This window comes from Balaenoptera ricei, chromosome 3 (genome assembly GCF_028023285.1).
Source record: "Balaenoptera ricei isolate mBalRic1 chromosome 3, mBalRic1.hap2, whole genome shotgun sequence".
In the NCBI taxonomy this organism is placed as follows: Eukaryota; Metazoa; Chordata; class Mammalia; order Artiodactyla; family Balaenopteridae; genus Balaenoptera; species Balaenoptera ricei.
The window spans coordinates 179,351,894-179,362,538 of NC_082641.1; the positions used below are offsets into that span (position 1 = coordinate 179,351,894).

Sequence of the window (10,645 nt, forward strand, 5' to 3'; positions counted from 1 at the left end):
AAATCCCTGCAAGATTTTTGGTAGATACAAACAAGATTGTTCTAACGTCCAGGCAGCCTAACGGGCTTCCTGGACATTGTTTCACTCTCTGGTCTCATCCCCTCACCACTCTGGCACCAGACTCCGTTCTCTCCCTTCCAGGCCTTTGCTTAGGCAGGTCCCCCTCCTGATGACCCCGCACTGACAGCTCCCAGCAGCTCTCTCCTCTGTTCCCTTACTCCAGCCAGGCCTCCCTGACCTCTTGTGGGCACCAGAGAGGAGGGGATTTCCCTAGGATCTCGGGACCTGCCCAGGCCCAGCCCCCATCCAGCCCTGGCAGGGGAGGGAGCTCGGGAGCTGACAGAAGAGAGGAAATTCCCCTGGAACCTGTTTCTCTGCTTCCTGGCTCAGCTGGGGCACCCACTGGAGGGAGAGGCCAGGCCAAGGACCTGGGCCCGCCATGGCCTTGGCCCTGAGGCCACCCCGGGTTCCCAAGCCCAAGAGCAGCCTGCCCTCACACTACCACGAGAGCTTCCTGGAGAAGAAGGGGCCCCGAGACCGGGTAAGACGCTCCCAGCTGGCGCTGCTGGGTGACCTAGGCCAGGTGCAGCACCTCTCTGAGCCTAGACCTCCGCAGCCGGCCAAGGAGAATGCGGTGGGTGCTGGGTGGGGCAGGGCACGGACTGGGGGCTGGGCAAGCTTACGTCCCTCTGTCTGTCTGTCTCTGTCTCTCTCTGTGTCTCTGATTCTGATCTGAGCTCTTTCTCTTTCTCTGTGTCTCTTCCATCTCTCTCTGTCTTGGTCTCTTTGTGTCTCTCTCGGATACAAACAGGATCAGCGAATTTACTCCAGGAAATGGGGAGCCTTCTGATTCCCACACCTTCCGCCCCCCCACCCCCACCCCCGCCGCCCTGAGCTAACTCTGTGAACTTCAGACCCAGGGGTCAAAGTCAGTAGAGATTGCGAGGAGGGGCAGTGAGAATTAATGGGGGCTACGTCCCACAGGACCAGATACTGGCCAGGGGCCCAATGTGTGTGTGTGTGTGTGTGTCTGTGTGTCTGTGTGTCTGTGTGTGTGTGTTTGTGTGTCCTTCTCAGAATAAAGCCCAGCCTGGTTCCCACTAAGGCCCACCCCGCATACTCATCTCCTACCAGGACGCAAACCAACCAGGCTTTTCTCTGCCTTTGCCCTGGCAGTTTCCTCCTCCTGTCCTTCCGCCTCCATGCATCCAAATCCTCCCCAGCCTAGAAAGCATCCAGAGGCAGGAGATCTCAGGGGTTAAGAAAGAGCGCGAGGGCCCCAGAGGATGAGACCCAAGTTCACATCCCTGCTCCGCGCGGTCCTGACTCCCAAGCCGTGTACAAGTGACTCTGCATCGTTGTGCCTCGGTTTTCTCTATTATAAAATGGAGAGAAAAAAAAAAAAAGGACTCCCTTGGTCGTCCGATGGTCAAGACCCCACACTTCCGCTGTAGGGGGCGCAGGTTCGATCCCTGGTCGGGGAAATAGGATCCCACAGGCCACACCGTGAGGCCAAAAACATAAAATTAAAATTAAAACTAAAAAAATAAAATGGGTTGAAAAGGCCATAGGCATGGTTACAGAAGAGGGATATCTCTTTTTTTTTTTTTTTTTATTTATTTTTGGCTGCGTTGGGTCTTCGCTGCTGCTCGCGGGCTTTCTCTAGTTGCAGCGAGCGGGGCTACTCTTCCTTGTGGTGCTCGGGCTTCTCATTGTGGTGGCTTCTCTTGTTGCGGAGCAGGGGCTCTATGCGCAGCGGGCTTCAGTAGTTGTGGCACGTGGGCTCAGTAGTTGTGGCTTCTGGGCTAAGAGTGCAGGCTCAGTAGTTGTGGCACACGCGCTTAGTTGCTCCATGGCATGTGGGATCTTCCCGGACCAGGGCTCGAACCCGTGTTCCCTGCATTGGCACGCAGATTCTTAACCACTGCACCACCAGGGAAGTCCCGAGGGATAACTCTTAGCATGCCAAGGATCTGACTCAGCGCTTTGCATGTATTAATTCACCCAATTCTCACAACAGTCTCTGAGGCAGGTACCTTTTTTTTTGGCCATGCCAAGAGGCATGTGGGATCTTAGTTCCTGGACCAGGGATCGAATCTGTGCCCGCTGCAGTGGAAGCCCGGAGTCTTAACCACTAGACTGCCAGGGAAGTCCCAGGCAGGCACCATTATTATTGCCATTTTATAGGTGGGGAAACTGAGGCACAGACAGCTTAAACAATGTGCAATGGATGGCACATAGCTGGTGCATGACAAAGTAGGTCTGACCATGTGAGTTTAATCACTGCTGTATTCCCAGTGCCTGGCACATAGTAGGTCTTCAGTAAATGTTAAATGTATGTATGTAGTATGTACCTATGGATGGACAGATGGGTGAATGGGTGGAGGGACACATAGGTGAATGGATGGATACACAGAGCTATACTTCGGAGACACTGCAGGTTTGGTTCCAGACCACCACAGTAAAGCAAATATATATTGTTTATTTATGTATGTATTTATTTATTATGTATGTATTTGTGTATTTATGTATGTATGTATTTATTTATTTTGGCTGCTGCCAGGTCTTAGTTGCAGCATGCGGGATCCTCAGCTGTGGCAGGCGGGCTTCTCAGTTGCAGCATGCAAACTGTTAGTTGTGGCATGCAGGATCTAGTTCCCCAACCAGGGATTGAACCCAGGCCCCCTGCAATGGGAGCACCGAGTCCCACCACTAGACCACCAGGGAAGTCCCACAATAAAGTGAATATTGCAATCAAGTGAGTCATATGAATTTTTTGGCTTCCCAGTGCCTATAAAATTTATGTTTACACTCGACTGTACTCTATTAAGTGTGAAATAGCATTCTATCTTAAAAAAACAATGTACGTACCTTAATTTAAAAATAACACTGTTGGAAAAATGGCGCCGAAAGACTTCTTCAAAGCAGGGTAGCCACAAATCTTCAATTTGTAAAAAAAAACAAAAACAGAGTATCTGTGAAGTGCAATAAAATGAGGCATGCTTGTAGACAGGTGGATGGATGGGTGAGTACATAAGTGGATAAAAAGGATGAATGGGGACTTCCCTGGTGGTCCAGTGGCTGGGAGTCTGCCTTCCTGTGCGGGGGACGCTGGTTCGATCCCTGGTCGGGGAACTAGGATCCCACATGCCGCAGGGCAGCTGGGCCCGCGCGCCACAACTAGAGAGAAGCACACACGCCACAATGAAAGATCCCGCATGCCACAACTAGGACCCAATGCAAACAAAAATAAATAAATAAAAGTTTGTGGGGAAAAAAAAAGGATGAATGGATGGATGTGTGGCTTCATGAATGGATGGGTAGGCAGATGGATGAATTGATAGGTGGATTGATGGATGGATGATCACTGTCAATATAAGAGCTATCCTCATTATCATGGACTAATTAAAGTACCTCCTCTTTCAGGAAGTCTTCCCAGATTTCCCAGTTGGAGGGCTTCTCTCCTCCTCTGTGATCTCTTGGTCCAGGATCTATCCCTCCCTGAGGGTGCTAGTTTCTCTTCTTTGGAGGATTTAAGTATCTATGCTTTCTCTATCTTTCTAAAACATCATTATTTTATTTTATTTGGCTGCACCATGCAGCTTGCGGGATCTTAGCCCCCACCCCCACCCTTCACCCCCAGGGATGGAACCTGTGCCCCCTGCAGTGAAAGCACAGAGTCCTAACCACTGGACCGCCAGGGAATTCCCAGAACATCATCTATTTAGAAAAGGAAGCCATGCCCCATTTATTATTTTGCCTGCAACAGAGCTGAGCGCAGAGTAGGTGCTCAGGGAATATTTGGTGGAAAAGATTCTAGAATCTTATAATCTGATCTGTATCAGCCCCTTCGGCCTCCAGAGAGCTAGGACATTTGGAATTCAGAATCCTGAGGGGGAAATCCTGAATCTGCAGACCTTCTAGTGTCCAGAGCCTTGTGAAATTCTGACTGTAGACTGAGCACCTAGCCCAGTGCCTGGCACCTAGGAGATGTTAATATTTACAGGGTGGATAAGGGGACAGGGGGTTATATGTATGTATGGGTGGATGGGAGGATGGAAGGATGGGAGGGTGGAACAGATGGATGAGTGGGTGGATGGATGGAAAACCATAAAGTGAGTTAGCACAAATTACTCCTAAAGCTCCTACCCCTGTAGGTTCCCTTTGGTCCTTTCTCAGAGAGTAACAGATCCCCAGAAGACGGGCCATGGATGAGGAGGGCCTCCCCAAGAAGGCAACACTTGTTCAAAGACCCAAAGCAGGTGATGAAGGAAACTATGTAAAGATCTGGGAGAAGAGTGTTCAGGCAGAGAGAAGAGCCAGTGCAAATGTCCTGAGGTAGACTATGATGGAGGTACCCAGCCTCGCCACCTCACCTCCTTCTCTTTCTCCAACTCTGGTCCACAGGATTACAAGAAGTTCTGGGCAGGCCTCCAGGGCCTGACTCTCTATTTCTACAATAGCTATCGGGACTCCCAGGTAAGGATGGAAATGAAAGCTCAAGAATTGGCCCACCTTGACCCCAGGGACCAAGCAGAGGACGTGGATGGTATGTCTAAGACAGGGGGCCTGAGGGGCCACAGGCCTGGTGCTCAGACCCTGTCTACTGTGCCCCCAGTATATGGAGAAGCTAGACCTAGGCGTGTTTGTGAAGCTCACAGATGAAGCTCCCTGGGGGAGCTCCCATGACCCTGGCACCCACTTTTGCTTGGTCCTGAGGAACCAGGAGATCAAGTTCAAGGTAGGTCTCTTAAGGTGGGGCTGGTAGGAGACCCTTCCTTCTTGTCGCACCCACCATTAACACATACTAGCATGGAGTCACACAAAGTTTACCACTGGGTTGGTGACACTGGGCAAGTCACTTAACCTCTCTGGGCCTCAGTTTCCTCAACTGAAAAGTGGGATAATATATGTAAAGTGCCCAGAACAAGATCTGATCCACAAGGACCATCACAGCCATCATCCAATCTTTTAGCTAACATTATTGAGCACCTACTGTGTACCAGACACTCTTCTAGTGTCACGGCAGTGACTAAGACAATTAAAAATCCCTGCGCTTAGAACATTCTCTAACACCATACCCAAAAATAAACTCAAAATAGATTAAAGACCTAAATTTAAGACCGGATACTGTAAAACTCCTAGAGGAAAACATAGGCAGAACACTCTTTGACATAAATTGCAGCAATATCTTTTTGGATCCACCTCCTAGAGTAATGAAAATAAAAACAAAAATAAACAAATGGGACCTAATTAAACTTAAAAGATTTTGCACAGCAAAGGAAGCCATAAACAAAATGAAAAGACAACCTACAGAATAAGAGAAAATATTTGCAAACGATGTGGCTGACAAGGGATTAATCTCCAAAATATACAAACAGCTCATACAGCTCAATATCAAAAAAAAAAAAACAACCCAATCAAAAAATGGCAGAAGATCTAAACAGACATTCCTCCAAAGAAGACATACAGATGGCCAAGAGGCACATGATAAGATGCTCAACATCACTAATTATTAGAGAAAAGGAAATCAAAACTACAGTGAGGTACCCACCTCACACCAGAAAGAATGGCCATCAACAAAAAGTCTACAAATAATAAATGCTGGAGAGGGTGTGGAGAAAAGGGAACCCTCCTACACTGTTGGTGGGAATGTAAACTGGTGCAGTCACTATGGAGAACAGTATGGAGGTTCCTTAAACAACTAAAAATAGAGCTACCATATGATCCTGCAATCCCACTCCTGGGCATATATCGGGAGAAAACAATAATCTGAAAAGATATATGTACCCCAATGTTCACTGCAGCACTATTTACAATAGCCAAGACATGGAAGCAGCATAAATGTCCATCGACAGATGAATGTATAAAGAAGACGTGATATATATATATATAAAGCCCCTGTGGCTGGAGCAGAGTGAAAGAGGGGGAGAGAGGGAGGGAATGAGGGTTGTGGGGGGGACAGGGGCAGGTTGTACAGGGCCTGTGGGTGACAAGGAGGACCTGGGCTTCTACCCTGAGGGAGGTAGGAGTCAAGGGAGGGTTTCAAGCATAGGAGATACATGATCTGACTTTTTAAATGTTGATGTAATAACATTAAAGAATAACAGTACCCCACATTACTAAGAACTTATATTCAGACATCATTCTAAGTTAACCTGTTCAAGCTCATTTAGTCTTCAAAACAGCCCTTGGACACAGGGACTCTTATTCCTCACTCCCATTTCACAGATGACTAGACTGAGGCTCATCGACACAAAATCTTTTTCTTTCCCTCCCTAGGTAGAGAGCCTGGAGTCTCGGGAGATGTGGAAAGGCTTCATCCTGACGGTGGTGGAGGTAAGAGTGGTCGTCCTCGGCCCCTCTCTCCCCCATTCCCCACTAGGCCTGCTCAGAAATCCTCTTTTTAATTTCCAACCTTCATTCCCCAAACAAACCTCTCGAGTATAGCAAACTGGTCACAAACTGGCGGCCTATGAGCCAGATGTAGCCCATAAACGTCTTTTGTTTTGCCAACAAAGTGCTATAAATTTAAAAGTCAGCTGCTATCACTTAAAAACCAGGAGTGTTAGTAAACATTCCTGATTTCTAGGTTACTCATTTGTTCCCAGTCTGCCCCCTGCAGGCCGCTGAGTTTGAGACCCTACATGCTAGCATTTGCTCTGTCCTCCTCATCACCGAAGTCCTCTCTATGCCCTCTTTGCCCCTGAGGTGTCAGGTGGCTCTGGAGCCCCCAGACCTGGGTTCCCATCCTGGCTGTATCCGCACTCTGGCCTTAGTTTGCCCCTCTGTGACATAGTCACAGCCTCCCATTCCCTGACGCCCCAATGCCCCCCTCAGCTCCGTGTCCCGTCCAACCTGACCCTGCTGCCCGGACACCTGTACATGATGGCCGAGGCCCTGGCCAAAGAAGAGGCACGACGTGCGCTCGAGATGCCCTCGTAAGTGCCCGAGGGTCTCCAGGATGGTGGCGGGCTGGACAGCATGAAGCCGGAGAGGGCAATGAGTGGGGTCTCCAGGCGTTGGGTCTTGAGCATAAGACTGCATCCGGGCAGGGGCGGGGATTAGGTCTCACAGCTGGGAGCCCTACTGGGTGTTTGGGGCGGGTCTAGCTGCCTGGGGGCGGGCCTGGATCTCCATGGGCGGGCCTAGGTGCCTGGGGGCGGGACAAGTTTTCCAGGAGAGGGTATAGGTGCCTGGGAGGCGGGTATGGGTCCTGAGTGTTGGCCTGTGTGCCCGCAGGATAGCCTGAGCCTCCGGAGGCAGAGCCTGGGCCTGGGGTCGGGCAAGGCAGGGTCTCCAGGAACCAGGTCATGGACGGGAGGGCAAGGCTGGGTGCCCAGGGGCGGGGTTACGTGGGGAGGGCGTGGCTGTGTCTCTGGGGGCGGGGCCTGTCCTGCTGAGTGACGCGGCCCGCCCTAGGTGCTTCCTGAAAGTGAGCCGGCTGGAGGCTCAGCTGCTCCTGGAGCGCCACCCCGAGTGCGGGAACCTGCTGCTCCGGCCCAGCGGGGACGGCGCGGGCGGAGTGTCGGTCAGCACGCTCCAGACGCTCAACGGGTGCGCAAACGTGTCCCCGGCGCCGGGGTGGGACGGGCGTCGGGTGCAGGGGTGTGGTCAGATATAGGGGCGGGGCCAGGCAGAATGTTGAGCCGGGGGCGGGGCCTCCCGGGATGGAATCCATACAGGACGGTCCTCCTGGGGGGCAGTGCCAGGACCAGGCGCAGGGTTTTTCTAGGAGGTGGAGTCTTTCGAGGGCCTGGTCCCCTGCAGAGACCCACGCCAGGATGTGGCGTGGTCAGTGTGCAGGGGAGCAAGTCGGGGTTAGGCCCTCCATCGTGGCGGGGCCCGGACGAGGGGCAGGCCATTTTTTGTCCTCACCCAGGCCACTCACTCGCCCCTGCCCTCGCAGGACGCCGGTGGTCCGGCACTACAAAGTGAAGTGCGAGGGCCCCAAGTACGTGATCGACGTGGAGGAGCCGGTGAGAGCTGGGCCCGGGTCCCGGGAATTGCAATGGCTTGGGTCTGCTCCCCTTCCCCGCCAGCCCTGATAACATCCCCTATCTGACCCCAGTTCTCCTGCACCTCGCTCGACGCAGTGGTCAACTATTTCGTGTCGCACTCCAATAAGAAGCTGATGCCCTTCCTGCTGGACGATGACTACGAGAAAGTGATAGGTTGGTACAGCCTCAGGGAACTCGGGGGGCCCAGTCCACGCCTCTCCCGCCCCCTCCGCGACCCGGACACCCTTGGGTCAGGCCCCAGCCGCCGTGCCTCCTCCAGGCCGCCCTCTCTGTTCCAGGCTACGTGGAGGCGGATAAAGAGAATGGCGAGAGTGTGTGGGTGACGGCCTCGGCCCCCTCGGCCCCCTCGGCCCCCGGCCCAGGTGATGCCCTGTCCCCGCGGTCGCCGCTGGGGCAGAGTGGGGAAAGACCTAGGAACCTCATGGCATCACCTGTGCCCAATCTTCTACCCAGAGTTGCAGGGACCGAGAAATTACCCAGACCTTGCTCTCTAGGGGCTTCCAGGTTATGGAGGGGGCGGGCATGGCTGGGCACAGACACTCCCAGCCCTGAGGAGTCGAACCTGGGGCTGGGGGCGGGGGGTGGTGGGGAAGGCGCGGCACCTAGAGCTGGGAGAAGAGGAGGCAGGGCAGAGTAGAGGGGAGTCTTCCTGGAGGAGGGGGTGTTTGCTGAAGGTCTCAAAGGATTTCAGTAGGTAGAGATGGGAAATCAGGGTGGGAGGTAGTCCCGATTACAAAGCAAGAAGAGACTGGAAAGGTCTGTGGAGTGAGCAGTATAGTTCTCCCTGGGCTGGGCAGATGCTTCGGACCCCACGTGCATGATGGGCCCAAGTATACATACATACATACATGCCACACTCATGAACACAAACCTGTATGTGTCCACCTGCATAATCAGAAGGTCCTATGTAGATAGTGGCTCCACACATGCATGAATACGGGGGTCACACAGTTCCAGTCCCATGTAGCACACGTATACATACCTCACGTCACAATCACGCACGTACACACAAATGCAGACATACCCACTCGAGAGCACAAATTCAGACTTTTACACATACATGCGTGCACACACTAATAGAGACAAGCGCCCAAGCACATACCTTAGCATCCACGCGATGTCATGCACACACATGTGTATAAACCCTTTGCATATATTCAACTTCCGCAAATTCACCCAGTGTCCATGTATATGCTACACAGGGACACACACACAGACTCATAAACGGGCACATGCACAGACACACATGCACAGGGACACATGCATGCAACCAGGTGTGCACATACATCCTCACCCTGAGGTGTCTCTGCACCACGTGGGCCCTGACAGTGACCACAGTTTCCCACCAGGTCCTGCACCCCTTAGGGGTGGCCCTAAGCAGCTGCCTCCCTCGTCCATCGCGCCCGTGTCCAGCCAGGACAAGCTGCCCCCACTACTGAACCAGGATGAGAACTATGTGATCCCCACTGGAGATGCCCCAGCTGCCAACTACGTGAACCAGGACGGTGGGTGGCGGCCGGGGTGGGTGAGAGTTGGGGATGAGAAGCAGGCTAACGACTGGATGTGACATGCCACACCTCTGTCCACACAGTGCCTTCCCCTAGTCGACCAGTTGTCCCGAAGCCCAGGAAGTTGGCCATGTTTCAGGCAAAGCCTCCAAAGCCACCCATTGTGCCCAAGTCAGGTAGGGGTCCCTCTTCCCAGCCCCTTCCCCATCCAGCCAAGAGCCAGCCTCAGCCTTCATCTGCCTTCTCCACCAGAGCCCAAAAAAGGCCTCAACGGTGGCCTGGCCAGGAAGCTGGCAGTCAGCTCAGCGCAGGCTTTCTCCTCCCCGACCACAGGTAAGGGGTCAATGCAGGGTGGGCTTCACAAGCGGGGGACCCGTGTAGTCACACATGGGTGACCTCCACGCTTGGTTTAATGCTCTGCTGTGTCCATCTTGAAATTCCTCATGTCCACTGAACACATTTTTCATTTTATGCTGGGCCCCGAAAATTCTGCAGCAGTCCTGGGTGGATATAAGAGAGAACAGCCTGGACTGGGGAATCCCTGGTGCCGCTGAAGCCTCAGGGACCACCCTCCTCCCCACTCCCAGGGTTGGCAGATGTGACAGCAGAGCTGAAAGGGAAACTGCAGAGGAGACTGGCGCTGGAGCACGCAGCCGAGTGCACAGGGGACCAGCGGGCCAATCTCCAAGTGTGGTGCATCAGTCAGGCAGATCCCTCCTCCCAGAATTAAAGCTCAAGTGACCCCAGGACCTGCGTGTTTGGCTTGGCTGGGTGCGGCAGTGCGGGGTCCCTCAGATGACTGCCCACAGTGGTCCTCAGCTCAGCAAAACCTGCCTCCTGACCCTCAAGAAAAGCCTTTTTTGGGGGGCTGTGCCTCACAGCTCATGGGATCTGAGTTCCCCGACCAGGGATCGAACCCGGGCCTCAGCAGTGACAGCTCCGAGTCCTGACCACTGGACTGCCAGGGAATTCCCAAGAAAAGCCCACTTTACAGCCAAGAAAGCTGAGGTCCAGAGAGGGCCAGACACACCCAGTGCCACCCAGCCCCGAAAATTAAAGCAGCAGCACCGCCTGGCCAGTGTTTGACCTTTATTAGGAGGTGAGGTGGGGAGGAGG

At 53.1% G+C, this 10,645-nt stretch overlaps 1 protein-coding gene across 8 annotated transcripts; it reads left to right on the forward strand.

Moving 5' to 3' along the window:
* Positions 1-316: 316 nt before the first annotated feature.
* On the forward strand, positions 317-10,603 carry STAP2 (signal transducing adaptor family member 2). Of its 8 annotated transcripts, none has more exons than XM_059918730.1 (13): positions 317-541; positions 4,408-4,479; positions 4,619-4,741; positions 6,283-6,339; positions 6,841-6,941; positions 7,423-7,557; positions 7,883-7,979; positions 8,072-8,174; positions 8,300-8,383; positions 9,371-9,526; positions 9,613-9,705; positions 9,782-9,862; positions 10,025-10,110. In XM_059918730.1, exons 1-13 carry the CDS (start codon positions 440-442, stop codon positions 10,081-10,083), a joined length of 1,263 nt encoding a protein of 420 aa, XP_059774713.1. In that variant the 5' UTR covers positions 317-439; the 3' UTR covers positions 10,084-10,110. The 8 variants fall into 8 exon arrangements, with proteins under 8 accessions (XP_059774713.1, XP_059774709.1, XP_059774714.1 ...); XM_059918727.1 differs by lacking the exon at positions 10,025-10,110 and adding an exon at positions 10,117-10,603 and having other exon boundaries at positions 324-541; XM_059918729.1 differs by lacking the exon at positions 10,025-10,110 and adding an exon at positions 10,117-10,603 and having other exon boundaries at positions 325-541; positions 7,910-7,979.
* Positions 10,604-10,645: the final 42 nt, after the last annotated feature.